The sequence below is a fragment of the Pteropus alecto genome, unplaced genomic scaffold (genome assembly GCF_000325575.1).
Source record: "Pteropus alecto unplaced genomic scaffold, ASM32557v1 scaffold52, whole genome shotgun sequence".
NCBI lineage: Eukaryota > Metazoa > Chordata > Mammalia > Chiroptera > Pteropodidae > Pteropus > Pteropus alecto.
Window position 1 is genome coordinate 912,888 of NW_006433941.1, and position 16,473 is coordinate 929,360.

At 35.8% G+C, this 16,473-nt stretch overlaps 1 protein-coding gene and 1 pseudogene across 1 annotated transcript in view; one reads left to right on the forward strand and one right to left on the reverse strand.

Moving 5' to 3' along the window:
• Positions 1-6,330: 6,330 nt before the first annotated feature.
• HS3ST3A1 (heparan sulfate-glucosamine 3-sulfotransferase 3A1) overlaps positions 6,331-16,473 on the reverse strand; it is an 85,818-nt gene continuing 75,675 nt past the window's right edge. Inside the window, exon 2 of the mRNA XM_006908396.3 lies at positions 6,331-7,188. Within this exon, the coding sequence (XP_006908458.1) occupies positions 6,567-7,188 (622 nt within the window). The 3' untranslated portion in view covers positions 6,331-6,566. The remainder of the gene's footprint in view (positions 7,189-16,473) is intronic.
• LOC112477089 lies at positions 14,628-14,743 on the forward strand (annotated as a pseudogene).

Sequence of the window (16,473 nt, forward strand, 5' to 3'; positions counted from 1 at the left end):
GCCTGGTGCAAACAGATCTGCTTCCAATTTTTCTGCGTATTCATTATATATGGCTCGGGCTAGTAGAGTTTATCATTCCATTGATACAGAACTTTTTATTGAAGGCCTCATCAAAAAATAGGGGCCAAAGAGTCTGAAAAAGAGCTCATTATTTACAGCTAGATGGAAGAAGAGCTAGACATGTTCAATACAGAATCATTCTACAGTTGGAAGCCAGTGCTGCTGAGTACTTTTGCGTTTTAGTGGGTTAAAGGGAGTAAGAAAGCTACAACCCCAAGCAAGTTTCAAATGCCATATGCTGGAAGGCTAGTGGAAAAGGATTTTCTCTAAAGAAAATTGTCCCTAAAATGTAACGGCACGATCTAAGAAAAAGTAAAGATGATATCAGAAAATAGAATAAAGACCAAGTTTTGAAATAAAAAATAAGGTGTAATTCTGGGGACCAAAAGGGAAAAAATAATGAGTCTCACTGAAAAGGAAAGAGGAATAAATAAATAAATAAATAATACACAGGATGACTTTTGGCATAAGAATTTTGATACAGGAAAATATTGAAGGGTAAAAGTTCACTCAAAAGAGAAATGATATGGAGGAGGGGGAGGAGAAAAATCAATAAATAAACGGTTAAACAAATAAATAAGAGAAATGACATAGAAGTAAGAAGGGTGGAAGGAAAGAGGCTTTTTTAGATATTTGAAAGTAAGTCAATTGAGAGGAAATGTAGAGATTGTTGGAAGTGGGAAAGACCTATAACAGACTATATAAACTTCTTTTTATCTAGAAAGGAAACTGAGAAAAAAAAACAAAAAACCCTATTCAAACCTAAGTAGGGTTTAAAAGTGCTTTGAATAATTCCATTTAAAGGAAAGCTTTATTATTATTATAGAATATTTAGTTGGGCTTTTCTTAACAAAGAACAACTGATCTTAGATTTAAAGAGTATGATTAAGCAGTCTGAAATAAGAATTAAGTTTGACTATAAAGGTTATCAGTTGATGGTAGCTAATCAAGAACTCTTGTTCCCTCTGAAAATTTGCAGTGATATGACTGTAAAGTTTTCTTGCTTCCTACTGTTGTTCTCTGGTTGACCAGCTGTTGCAGGCTTGAAATAAAGAAATCCGAGCTTAGATAAAGCCGTATGGGAAAACAGGTGTGAGAAAATGCCACTGCTCAGACCAGAGGCAGACAACCTTTCAGAAGTGGAATAATAAGTTGCCGACACTGGTTCTTCAGACCAGTGGTGTGGGGTGGGGCACTGGAACGCATTAAGTATCCTTCCAACGCCACTTCCATCTTCTGTCAAAAATGTGCCCCTATGCTTTCATACTGTTTTATCCATCTTCTTTTGGGCCCTGTTTTACTAATATAAATACTTTGGGGGAAATTTAAACCTCTTTAACCTTTATCTGTCTGGGTATCTTTATCGAATAATTAGACTGCTTTCCATAGAACTGAAGCTGAGAGCAGTTGCCTAAGGTGAAATGCAAGGTTTTCCCCAAGAATCTTAAGTGGGAAGTACACCCCATGGAATATGCTGCATTTGAAGAGAGGGTAGAACTTAGGCTAGTAGGGATTGTTGGAAGTGGGAAAGATCTATGCCAAGCATCCTTGGACATGGTAGGACGTAGAGAGAGAAGGCACTAGAAAGTGAAAGAAGCATGGAGATACGAGGTGGGAGGGAAAAAGATGCATTATTCCTTCTTGCAATAAAAACACAACTCCAGGGATGATAAATACTCTAGGTTTACTATAAAGTGACTTCGGGAGAGACTGGAAGCATATGGACCATAGCTGTCCAACATGTAGACCAGATAGTAACTTTAAAGCCTTCTTAGGAATTATCAGCTAGCACAATCTAACCTGATCATGTACCAGCCAGGCCGAGATAATAAAGGATGCCATTTCTTATCATATCTCATCTGTCAAATGTACCTAAAATATAAGACCCAGGAATTGGGGGATTAAAAGTATGTTCCCAATGTATTGTCATCTTTTATTTTGACAGTAAAACTAAAAGAAATTGCTGAGTATAGAGCTATTAAAACAATACAGCCAACAATTGGAAAGTGAAGTAGAAAATTAGGATTATAGACTGAAATATATTAACTAAATATCTTAAATATCTCACAATAGATCCATATATTAGAAGCATTTTATATTTTCAGTTTTATTTCCTCCTGGAATAATTAAAATTCATTATTTTATTACTCTGTATCTGAAGTTGCACTGCCTCATAATTTTCTCAAATCACCTTTTCTTTCAAGCTTAAAAGGAAAGGCTTGCCATTCTCAAACTCCATAATGTGGCAAACAGGTTTAAACTTGCCCTATCCATGTTTTTTTTTTACCATATAATTGAGACTCTGAGTGCAAATCTGTGTTCATGTTGAAGAAGATAATTCAAGGACCAAAAATTCTATAGTAATGCTGATGTTTCTCCAATAGGACTTGACATTGAGTTATTTTGCTTTCCAGTCTTCTCCAGTGATAATAGAAGAACAGGTAGAGTTTTACTTCTGCACTAAGACTTTGCTGGACTGAATCTCAGCCATACTTTCCTATGTTAAGGGACCATAAGCTCTTCTCATCCTTGCTTCTATGATAATTACATACAAATTTCTGGGGTTCCTAAAAAATGTAGCAATAAAATTGCTCCTTCCTTTGCTATTACTCAGCAGCAACTCGGCCATTTGTAAACCATAGAGCATCCATCTGAATTTAGCTGCTTAACAGAAGTAGAGCCATTTACCTTTCTCTCTTGTCATTTGGTTGTGTTAGATGACAAGAAATACAGTCATGGCATTGTCATGGAGGCAAATTGAAACTGCAAGACTTGAACTTAAAAAAGCCTTTAGAAATGTTTTATTAGAATGTCATTTTTCCATCTGAAACTGACTGATTTCATTTCAAACAAATGCAACTATCTGTTTGTTACAAACTGCTCCTGCCTCTCATAAAAACCCAGTTCAGTGATATTTCTCTTTAGTATTCCTCTTGGTAAAGGATAACATTAAACAATGACCTGCTTGTTATAATGAAGTCACTTATAGAGTAAGAGAAATAAATGTTTTCAAGAGAAAAACCTAGAGTGGCGAGTGCAAGAATTACAAGTCAAGAATTAATTAGAATCTGGTGTTTAGATCTGGTTCAGACACACACAAGCTGTAACTAGTTTACTTCTTCTTATATTTGGAACTCCAGCACCACTAACATTTTGGGTGGGGTACTTCTTTGTTGTGAGGGCTCTTCCGTGCATTATAAGATGTTTTAACAGTATCCCTGGCATCTACCCACTAGAAACATCTTATACTCCACCACCCTTGGGACAACCAAAGTATCTCCAGACATGACCCTGGGAGGCAAAATCATCTTTTGTTGAGAATCACTATCTGAAGGATTAGTTTCCTCATCTGTCAAGTGGAATTAATGAGAGTAGAGAGCTACTGCTGGTTTAAGGTGAAATGTTGCATTTGAAAGGTTAATCTGCTACATGCATATAAGGTATTATTTTTATAGACATATTTATTTGTTTATATCCTGAATTTTATATATCTTCATGGGTAATTTGGCAGATCTCAGCTGGCAGAACAGGATGAATGTGTTTAGGGAAAATTTATCTTCTTTATAAATGCAAAATCAAGGATTAAGAATTTACAGAAACATCAATGTTTTCAACCCAGGCATAACCAGCTAAAGAAAGGATTCAGTGCTAAATGGGGATTTAATTCAAATTACCTTTGAAGTTTGTTCTAACATTAAAGATCTTTGAAAATAAGAATAGAGTGGAATTAATACTCCTAGAGTAATTAACATCCATTCTCTGGAAGCTTATTAATTCCAGATTAACAGAATAAAATTAATGTTCCTAAGTTACTAAGTTATCTAGAGAATTTATAGCTATAGAGTTATCAGTCAAAACTTAGCTACTGAGCAGTGTTACAAGATTGGGAGTTATCTGGAGAAATTATACACCGTAGACATGGCCTCAAAAGCAAACTGCTCAGAAAGAAGCTGTGGATCTCTGGTTGTTCTTCTGGAGAGACAATTCTTCACTTTTAATAAGAGTTAGGAGGTCATTTGGCATGATTGTGAGGCAGACGGCTTGGAGAAAGAATGGCTAAGATGTTTAAATCAAGAGCAAAGCCTATTATTTGTTGTAGCTAAATGGACAAAAGATCAGGTCCATGCATAGCAGGAGTAAGTACCACATAGAAGCAGAATTAATAAATTTCCATTCTTGAGGAAACTTAGAGTATAATGACTCTAGATTTTAATACATTTTCTGGGATCTATAACTTCTAACACCCTTATGAAATCTTAGAAGATTTTCCTGGAGTGCTATTTAGTCATTCATTTTTTAAAATAATATGAAGAACAACAACAAAAAGTCTACATGAAGAAGTCCTTTGCACTCAATTCTGATTTTTTTATTATTATTATTTCTTAACACAAAAAGATGAAGACTGCTGAGTACAATTGTTAGATGCATTTGTCCCCTTGTGCAAACTACTTTTGCATAATGCCAAGCAAATGCTTATAAGAGAATCAGAAGCACAAACAAAATGAGTTAAGAGAAAAGATGAAAAAAGTTTAATATAACTATCCTGTTCCTGGTAGTGATGATTCAAGTAGAACAAAAACAGTCTGTGGCATTGGAAAATTAAGGGGAGAAAATCAGCTGGAAAAAAGGACCTGAATTTGGGGTTTACTTAACTCCCAAAGGTATAAATTAATAAAATAGAGCCAAAGATTTTGAGCAATGATGAAATATCTAGAAATTAAAATTATTTTTATCCATTGTTTTAATCCTATGTTAGCCTTCTCAAGAAATATTTACTTCACCTAATTCAGTCTCTATGCAAATGCACAGTTATACTGCATATTTAAAACAAATTTAGTTTCTTTTCATTGACAACATTGGAGAAGAAAAAAATATTATTTTAGAATACTAGAGTCCTTTAACTTTTGGCAGATATAGAAAACTTACATGAGATAGAAGATATTTTCCTCTTGAGTTTAAACCTGTAATAAAATGTTGCTGACAGACTAATTATACATGTTTTATATATTTCATGCATATGTGCTCCTCTCTAAACCAATTTAATTCCCATTAATGCTAATCTTGTTACTGCCCACTTGGAGAGGAAAGGAATACTCTTAATCAACGATTGATTTATTTGAACTATTTAAATGGGGGCTGGGCAGAAACAGATGGGAAAAGAAAACCACCATTTTAACCACATCTGCATTTCTGAGAATATTTCCCAATTATTAACGAATATTGGGTTATAATTGGTATAAATAGGAGATGGGGGAAAATAAAGTGTCAAAGTGACAGTCTTCCATCAGTGAAAAAATAAGGACATTATAAATGAGATGTTTATTGATGTATTTTTAGTACTAGCTCCAAGGTTAGTAATGAGATATTACAAGGAGCAGATTTTCTTTGCTAAAAAAGAGGTAAAGAAAAATGAGATTCATACTTGTAAGCTCTTAGAGACATGGGATTTTATTAAATAAAAAAAAGGACAGTCAAAACAACAAATAAGTTGTGCTCCTACCGCACTTTCTCCTGTTGCCAGTGTGACTGTCCATCTTGTTTTTGATATAAGAATCCAATAAATTTTGTCAGCTTCAGTCAAGCCAAGATATCCGTATCTCAGGGTACCTTAACAAGCCAAGATTGGCTCGTAAAAGATGTTGTGTCCAGGTCTGAGTGGTTTCTTTAAGCACACTGTGTAATGTGACTGAGTGCCAGCGGGCTAGCCTGGAACTTAGAAGGCAATAAGAAACACTTTCTGTCCCATCTAGATCATCTCCAAACTAGCTAACCATGTTTAAAAGTACAGATATCTCTTATTTCCCATCCTCCTAGAAAAAGTGACATGAAATAAGGGATGACTAAAAGATGAGGTTTTGTCCAGGGTTCACCATCTGGCTTTAAGATATTATTTAACCTCCCTGAGACTCAGTTTCTTGGTCTGTAAGATGGGGATCGTAATCTCTATGTACCATGTTCTTATGCCTCATAGTAGTGTAAGGATAAAAAAATATGTTTTATTTGAAAGCACTGTGATAATCCAAGTGGCGTACAAACATACAGTATTATTAATTGGGAAACAGTTTAAGAAAAAGTAGGGCACAAGAAAAAAATTAAAGGGATAAAAACAAGGATAGATATCAATTTTATCTGGGCCTTGTGTGTGTGAGAGAGAGACATTGAGAGAGAGAGAGAGAGAAGTGGGAGAAAGAGAGAGCTTGATTTATACTCAGGATTTTCTTAAGTTTTAATGGCAACTGATGCTCATACTTTATAATTATGTATACAAAATGTAAAATAAAAATTGAAAATTGAAAGTATTTAGATGAGTAAAATTTTTCTTTGTTGTTTATCCAAATATTTGGTGTCAGTTAAACGCGAAGATGGGGGTGGGGATGAGAACAATCTCAACATTCATTGAAAAAAATACTGAAACAAATATTTTCAGCACAAATATTAAACAGCCTTTTCTCTACCGATTGGTAAAAAAATATATTATGATTTTTTTTTCTTTTTAAATTATATTGTTATCCATCCCAGCCAAAGTCATGCCCCGTCATCTGGTAGAACTTGAGGTTGAAAGGCCGGTAGAACTCCCGCAGTCTCTGCACCACCTCGTGGTCGATCTCGGGGTGGGTCCTGCCCTTGGTCTTGCCTAGGCAGTGGGGTTTGCTGCTGCCCTCGGCCTTCTTCAGGCAGGGGAAGCCCTTGGTCTTGTTGAAGTAGAAGTGCTTGTCGGTGATGATCCTCTTGAGGCCCAGGAAATCCTGCACGCGGCCCAGCTCGCCGGCCGGGTCGCTGATGAGGCGCTCCCCGCTCACAAAAAGCATCTGGCGGATGGGGAAGTGGCGCAGCCAGTGCTCCAGGTGCTTGGCGTAGATGCCGATCTGGATGGCGCTCCACGATGTGTCGATGAGGCCCGTGGTTCTGTTTTTGAAGGTCAAGCTCTCGAAGGTGGGAATGTCAGGCCTCTTGGAGAGCGTCTGCGTGTAGTCCGAGATGGCTCTGGTCACCGGGTCCCGCACCACCACGATGAGCTTGGTGTCCTTGGACATGGCCGAGATGCGTGCGGGCGCCTCCCGGGTGACAAAGTAACTGGGTGTCTTCTCCATGGTGATCTGCCCTTCCAGGGTTCTGGGCATCAGGTCCCTGAGAAAAGCCAAAAAGGCATGTTAAGGCCTGAAAACTGACCGACCTACCCTGATTTCAACAGCTCATTCCTAGGAGACAGAGTGTAACATAAATTCTGGAGCCAGACTGCCTGAGCTGCAATTTCAACTCTCCTAATTACAAGATGTGTGACTGCAGAAAAGTTGCATAAACAAAGTGCACCTCTGGTTCCTTGTGTATTTAACGGAAAAATAATAATAATACTGATCTCATATGATTGTCGTGATGATTAAAAGAGTTAATATACCTCAATAGCTTAGAAAAGTGCGTGGCACAGAATAAGTGCTATATAATTTTTTATTTTTTATTATTATCAACCCACAATGCTGTAAGAAAATAACCTTGATTGAATTCTTTAGGTGAATTAAAATATTGTAATAAACACAGTTATACTGCTATCGGATAGTATTAAAACACCCTGAACCCTTTCTGTAATTCTCTTATAAACAAAACAATTATATTTAACAAAATATCGTAGTATATTACACAAAATACTTCTCTTTATAATTGTGGAATTTTCCTGTAGCAAACAAGACATTAAATAATTCATGTTTTATCTAATAATTTGAAATGCCATCATTACAATATTCTAAATATCTTGGCTCCCCTCTACATTGGCTCAATTATCATGTTAAGTTATTATCCTGTTAGAGTATATTTTCATACACACCAAGTAAATTCTGACTATTGTTCAAAATGTTCTTGATGAGTCTTGTCTATTTCTTCTTGATGAGGGTTAAAATCACTTTGTCATAATTTAAAAAAAAATCCCATTGGAATCTCAATGGAGCAGATATTGCTACCCAGTTCAAGCATGCTTTCCTACTGAGAACGGATGGATCTCAGGACCAGTCAAAAAGTATGAGCAGGGGAAAAGAAAAAGTATGAGCAAGACAGGTAAAATCTACTTACTCTTCCAACTTAAGTGTACTGTCACTAAATCCATTATATATATTGCAATATATATTATATATATGTATATATATTTCTAATATTAAGGTACTGTTTTCTAATTCCAAGTTTTGTAAGAAATAGATGTTGCTCAAATCAATATTAAAATAAATATACTTTGGGGATTTACAATGACTAAATGTGTTTTGTCTTTTGATACATCTATAAGAAGAATCAAACTTATAAATATCTTTATACAGGATTCACTTTTATTCCTGGAATAAACTTTATTTGATTATGATATATTATTCTTTTAATGTAGTCCTAGTTTGATCAATCTTTATTTTGTTTTGGATTTTTCATTTATATTCATGAATGAGGTGTTTTCTGTAGTTTTTCTTCTTATCAATAGTTGAATTATTCTACAAACAAAATGAGTCGAGAATTGTTTCATATTTTTCTGCATTCTAGAGATTTTTCACCTATATTCATTCTAGAGATTTTTCATCTATATTCATAAATGAGGTGTTTTCTGCAGTTTTTCTTCTGATCAATAGCTGAATTATTCTACAAACAAAATGAGTCGACAAATGTTTCATATTTTTCTGCATTCTAGAGAAATTTAAGTGGCAAAATAATTTTCTATTCCTTCAAAATTTGATGGGTGTCACCTACAAAGCCCTCTAACACTAGCACTTTCAGGCATGAGGGTAGCAAAGGAACTAGAAACTTTAAATCTCTTTTTAGCTTCTTCTACGGTTACTTTTTTTTGTAATACTATGCCTTGTCTCATGTCAATTTTGGCAGTTAATATTTTTCTAAAAATAACCCAGTTGAGTAGTTGAAGTTATTCTCAACTGTAATTCTGTGTTTTCTGCCTTTCTTTCTGCTTGCTAGGTTAGATTATCTTTATTAATTCGCTAATTTGCCTTTTAGCTTTGTTATTCTTCCAATTTATTTAGCTTACTTAATTTATTTCAATCTCTCTTCTCAAGAAATAAAAGCACTTGGGGCTACAATTTTTCCTTTAAGTACAGACTTGGTCAAATTCCACAAATTTTGATATGTACTGTTGTCATTTTCATAACTTCATAAATATTTAGGAATCGAATTTCACACATTATATTTCCTTTTTGGTTTAGGTATTATCTAGAATTGCTTCTTTTTCAATTTGTAATTCCAATGGTTGATTTGGTGTGTGTATGTGTGTGTGTGTATGTTTTTAGAGGGGGAAGGGTAATTTTGTTATTAATTTCTATTTTGCTTTTGTAATAAAAAAAGTACTTTGTTTTATGTGTTTGCCTTTGTTCACTTCCTATAATTTAGTTAATTCTATATTATTTGCTATTATATATTACGAAAAATTTCAAACATACACAAAAATAGAGAAATTATAACATAAATCTCATGTGCCTTACATCCAGCTTCAAAAACTAATAACTACTGACAGTTTCATTTCATTCATAACTTTTCCATTTCTAATTCCCCACCAACTCAAATAGATTTCTTTGAAGTCTATCTCAGACACTTTATCAATTGTTTCTTAAACATTCTGGTTCCCATCTGTATTGTATCCAACACGAATTCAACATTTATGGCAATCTGGTAGCACTGACACTGCCTTAGTTTAATGATTCAGGCTTTCTCTCATTTTGTTTTCTTTGATATTGCAGTAAGGTTATCTTTACTTTTTTTTAGTAAGGGGCAAATGATAATAGATGTCTGACAGCTATTGTTTTTTGTTGTTGTTTGTTTTGTTTGTTTTTTTTAAGAAATCTAAAATTCTTTTTTCAAAAGAACTTTTAATGTGCTCTATTTTCCATTTCTTAAATATACCTTAAGGTCTGGGTAAGATTAAGCAAAGACCAGAGAGTTCAGTGTTGACACAAGGGGGACACAGATTATTATCACTCTTTATGCAATACTGGTGCCACTGTGTGACATGAATTCACAGATTTTGTCACTGTGTGTCTCTCTTAAAGGACTTGAGAAATTGGCTAGGCGATCCTACTCTGGAACCTTAGGTTACATTTTTATAAGATAAGCTGGGAGATCTATCGAGAAGTTGTTGAATGTCTCAGTGAAGGACATTTGATCAAATGTATGAAAAAGTTTTGGACTGTTAAAGCAAATATCACTACAGTGATAAGAAAGAGTATTTGTTGATTTAAAAAAAAGTCAACTTTTTTGTCTCCTTTCCTAGAATCTGTGACTTTTAACTACTCAACCTTATATTTTGGCCAGTAAAATAGAGATAACATACTTCACTTGGGAGCTACTGATTGGTAATCTCAGCTTTCCTTTCCTCTGTCCCTGGGGAAATGCACAGATCCCCAGTAGCCTTTCAGTAGAGATTAAAGTTACAGATTGTGCCAGGCCAGAGGAAATACTACTAATATCTCTGAAAAAAAAGAAACCATATTTTAAATGATCTCAATAGAGTAGGAAAAGTAGCTATCCAAAAGAGGGGGAGTTTGAAGAGGAAACAGCTAAAATAGGATTTCAGAAGAAAAACACATTAATTACTGTCAAGTACAGGATGAGGAAAGCTGACTTGTTTAGCATGGGGTAGGGTGAGGAGTTGAGGTTAACTATAATCTGCCTGCAAGCTATTTTTTTAAAAAATGAGGAAGTGATAGTCTAAATAAATCCTCAATTAAGCTTACATTGTAGAAAAGGATTGCTTTGTAAAGGACTCTCAAGTATTTTTCTTAAAATAGCAATATGTCTTTTAATTTCTTTATTCATTTTCTTATTGCAATTTGAATTTTAATGTTCAAAAAAGAGTTTATCTCTCACATAAAATAAAATGCACATGTAATTTGGAATACCATATTTTAAAGTGTTTAAAAGAACCTAGAAATTGTCTTTCCTTACACGAGTGAAGCATATATTATGGCTCTACTGTGTGTAATGGCTTGGGCCTGGGATGAGCAATGAAAGGACCCTACCAGTATTATAAGAGCTTTGCAGAAATACCAGACAGGCTATAGGAACAGAAAGATGTGTGTAATGAGAAGACATATGATATTTGCCTGAAGACAGAAAAAGTTGGAGTAAGGAGTGAGAAATTCAATTGAACAATGGGAGGGATAGATCCTAGAAGGCCTTAATTTCCAGGCTAACATTGTAGGCTATTCTAAAATTTCACCTCTAAATAGAGAAGAGGATTTGAAGACATTTATAATAAGTATGGAAATGGAGAAATGAGTAGAAACCAGGATCATGAGAAAAACTTAGAAAAGCTTATTTGTTTTCCCTTGAAAAAGACAAGGATAAGAAGGGATTTCACAAGCAAATTGAAGATTTTTACAAGATGAGTTGCATATATTTGCTCTTTGTCCCTAAAAAAAACACAATGAGAATTCACAACGACCAAAAAGTAGAAGCAATCCAAGTATCCATATGTGTATGAATAGACAAACAAAATGTGATATATACATACAGTGGATTACTATTTGGACTTATAAAGGGAGGGAATTCTGACACATGCTACAACATGGATGTACCTTGAAGACTTTATGCAAGTGAAATAAACCAGTCACAGAAGGACAGTTACTAATTCCAGACTATGAGGTACCTGGAGGAGTCAAATTTATACAGAAAGTAGGATGGTTGCTGCCAGGGGCTGGGAGGAAGGAAGATAAGAACCTGTTTACTGAATATAGAGTTTTAGTTTTGTGAAATGAAAAGAGTTTTGATGATTGATTACTTAACAATGTAAATGTACTTAACATTACTGAACACTTAAAAATGGTTAAGATAGTAAATTTTATGTTATGCCTACTTTACCACAATTTATTTAAAAAAGAACTCAAGAAGACAAAAGTTTCAATTGCATCAATAGAATTTAGTTAGACAAAGGAGTCTTTTTGGCTATGCAGGTAATTAAACATTAGTACAAGGTACTGAAGAAAGCTGCAGTTTTTCTTTCCTCTTGCTAGACAAAGGGGAATATAATAATTTATGAAGTTTTGGTGGAGCTATGTAAAATTAGAAGATGAGGCTTGTGTCTTGTGTTTGCCTATTGCCAGTTGAGTGACCATGAACTGATCATTTAACCTCTCAAATCTCAGTTCACTCATCTCACCGGAAAAATCCAGCCACAGGTTTGGGAAATCTGGATTGTAAATGGAGTGTGGGCATGGCCATTACTATAGGGATTATTCCAAGCCCTGTTCTTAAGAAAGTGACACCTGGTGTTCAGAATCCCCAACTGTCAGGAGAACCCCCATTCAGTGCAGATAACTGGGGCCCAGAGGAGATGGGAAACCCTCCAGCATGTCCCTGGGACAACCACTCACCTCTCCGTTTCAGGCCTCCTATGTATACATGCAGAGTGAGAAAAGCTGATTTGAGTGCCATGAGCTGGCAAAGCCAAGTTCTTTGAAAGGACAGAAACTGGCTTGTTATGGTGTGAGAGAGGTGAGCTCAGTTTTTAAAGAGAATCAATGTCCTCCTATGCGATGTGGTATAGTTGTGCCAAGAAGGGATCGGTTTGGTAAAATTCCATCTGATTCAAGACTTTGTTCCACCTCAGTGTCCTGGGGATTTAATTTTGGATATGATCAGTCACACTGGGATAAATTTCTATGGGCCTACAGTTATTTGAGCAGCTTTCTACCTATGGTGTGGGAAATGTTATGGCTAAGTAGGAACCATGATAGAACTGATAACTAGTTTGTTCTTTTCTACTTGAGCCTTAAATTAAGTGGATAGTTTATGGTATGAGTACTAGATGACCCAGAGGAATTTTCCACTTCCATACTGCTGACAGGACAGGCTCGCTTTCAGGGTTGTGCCCCACTGATAAGCCTAGCGGCAAGGCCTCCCTTAGAGGAAACTGGCTCACTGTTCTAGCACTGTCTGCACCACCACCCCTTTTATGGTAAGGGACACCACCCAGAGGTGGTCCTCAATGGCACTCAACAACACATATTCATAATGTCTATAACACATCAAGAAAGTACAAAAAAGGAACCCACCTCATGTATTTTACCTTTCTTGTCCCTTTGGGCCATTTCTCCTGAATTTCCACTGCCCTTATATTGTCTTTTTGCTCCCCCACCTGCCCACTGGAACTGCTACTGGCTCTCTCTGGACGTACTTCTTCCTAAGATATTATCCTTCCCCATTGTACTTTTAATAAATGATGTTTGGTCAATTGGCTATTCATATAGAAAAAAAAATCTTTAATCTCTTACCATATACAAAAATCAATTAAAATAATAAAGATTTTGAAAAGAAACCTAGGTGAACATCTTAATAATTTCTAATGGAGACAAAGATTTCTTAAATTTCTTAAAAGAGTAATCATAAAGAAAGTAATGATGAATTGGACTATATTAAAAACAGAAACTTTGTTAATCAAATGATAGCATTAAGAGAGTAAAAAGGCAAGCCTCAGAATGGGAGGAAATTTTTATAATATTTATATCCATAATATATAAAGAGTTCCCATGAATCAATAAGTATATATATAGAAACATTCAATAAATGTATGAAAAGGTGCTGAACTTCATTAGCCATCAGGGAAATGAATGTTAAAACACAATGAATGCCATATTATGACATGCTCACTTGAGTGGCTAGTATAAAAACCACAGAGAATCCTGAGTATGGGTGAGGATGTGGAACAACTGATTCTCTGTTGTTTTGAGTGTAAACTGGCATAATGACTTTAGAAAACTGTTTCGCGCTATCTATCAAAGCTGAACACGTGCATATACTGTGGCCCAGCAATTTCACTGGCAGGGTTATACTCATTAGAAACTGTACATATGTTCACCAAAAGACATGTTCATAAATGTTCATAGTTAATCATAATAGCCCCAAATGCAAGCTACTCAAACTTGTATATCCTTCTATTTTTGATGATATATACACATATACATACATATATGCTTATATATAAATGTATAATTTCATATATATATGTATATATATGAACTACTATACAGAATTGGCATGAATGACTCAAAATCTGTGAATGAATCTCGTACACACAATGTTATCAAACACAGCTAATCACAGAGATTTATACACAGTATAATTTCTCCTATAAAAAAGTTTAAAAACAGGCAAAAACTCACCTAGAGTGTTAGATGTCAGGAGAGTGGTTACTCTTGGGGGAATGAGTCATTAAAAGGGGGAATAAAGGGTCTCTGGAGAGATGGAAATATCCCAGTCCACAATCTGGGTGCTGATTACACAAGTGTATCTACCTTGTGAAAAGTCATTGAGCTGTATGTCAAAAGTTGTGTCCTTTTCTGAATTTTATTATAAGTCAATAAAATTTTACAACATATTTAGAAAACTGACCATTTGGATATTACCTTATGTGTTCAGTATCTGTTTGATAAGTCTTTTGCTTTTTTCTTTTATGCTGTCTATTTCGTATTCTTTAAGAAAAATATGCATTTCAGAAAATGGTATTTGCGGACGTGGTTCCATAGTGTAGCAGTTATCATGTCTGCTTTACATGCAGAAGGCCCTGGGTACATACCCCAGTGGAGCAATGATCCATGGTCTATGGTCATGCCACCCTGAACAAGCCCGATGTCTGATCTCTGAAGCTAAGCAGGGTTGGGCCTGGTTAGTACTTGAATGGGAGACCACTTAGGAAGACCAGGTGTTGTAGGCATAAGTAATAATAATTTAAAAAAAAGAAAATGGTATTTGCTAAACCAACTTCATTTCTAATTCGTGAAAATTCAGATCATAAAGGAAAGGGGGTTGAACTCATACCTAAGAATCGGTGGACCTCTCAGTGACCACTTTCCACTCACCCTAGGTAAGTTATCAAAACAGAAGCTGCTATCCTGTGTCCTCTATGCTGGGCATTGATTCTCAGGTGCTATAAGCACAGTGGTGTTCACAGTATTATAGAGAATGTGTCTGTAGAGTGTGGACACAAGTACAGAGATAACTGAAGAGCACATCATGTTTGTACAACATTTTAGCAATTGCTTTCTCATTTAATCTTTCCATAGCCATAGGGGAGATAAGGTAGATACTTTTCTCCCCATTTTTTTTCTGACGAGAAAGCTGAGATTCAGAGCTTGGCATGCACAAGCTCCCACAGTCAGTATACAGAAGGCAATGGGTGGTCTTCTCCAAGCCTAAGGCAAGTTATTTCTATTTCATGAGATAAAAGAAAGTCAGCTGACAAAGACGATACAAAAAGAACATATAGAAGATGGCAAATTTGACAGATGGAGAACATGAGATCATGAGAAAGTTATCCAGAGGTGAGAAAGTTATCCAGAGGGTAGCTGTGAAGATCTTGGAAGACCCAAACTCTGAATTAAATGCAAATAAAGGAATTTGACTGCTTGCATTGGAGAGTTGTATAAAATCAGACTGAAAAGATGATGATATAATTTATGTCAGTGATAAATCTGAGGCAATGCACAAATGAGAATGGAGCAAGAATAGAATGTAGATAGTTAAATATAACCCAATATAACCCAAGCTTGAGGAGCTAAAGAGCTGGACCATTAGAGGGTTGATAGTGAGAAACTTTGAAAGGGGTAATGAGAATGAGGCAAGATAGATAGCCTAGGGATGTCCTCTCCCCTCCAGGTTAAGGTTCTGGAATTTCTCCTTTGTCTTTTGTTCAGCTCTCCTGTCCAAGGTAGGGATGTTCTTTCCACTCTAGAATAAGACTCTGGAATTTATCTTTTATCCTTTGTTCAACTAACTCTCCCCATATTTTACCTCTGGCAAGAGGAGATAAGATAAAAACAGTCCTTTCCAGCTTAGATGCCATCTTAGGCCGAGACCTGACTTTTGGCTAATTATAATGCCATCTGCATTGCACATAGTACAGCTCTCATCATACATCTGATGCCATGACAGTACTGGAAACACCAAATAAGAAAGAATGGGGAAACTGAGCTCCCCACCTACTGGGAGGAGACAACGAGGCTACTTCAGAACAAAAGTCTCTGGGCCCTGCCCCCTAGAAAACAAAAGCCCATAATCTAGACCCCCTCAGCTGGACTAGTTCTATGAGTTTGCTTGCACTCCCCTCTTAAGTGTATACTGTCGCTTTAATAAACCTTGCGCTTTCCTACTTGATGTTCGTCTTGCCCTTGAATTCCTTCTCATGGCATAAGACAAGAACCTGGTCACCAGAGCTCTGGGTTGAGTCCTCACTTCGAGTTCCATCCCCATTGAGCTCTCCAGCGTCAAGAACATGAGAAATATTACAGGGAGAACTAATGCGGCTGGAGAGCCGATTTATGAAGAGAACAAAGTAGAAGTTTTCAAAGAATATCCCAACATTTTAAAGGTGGAAAATGATGAAAATTTTACTTAAAAGAAATAATTATTTTGAGGAAAGAAGTAGACCCCTCTCTTCCTTATATA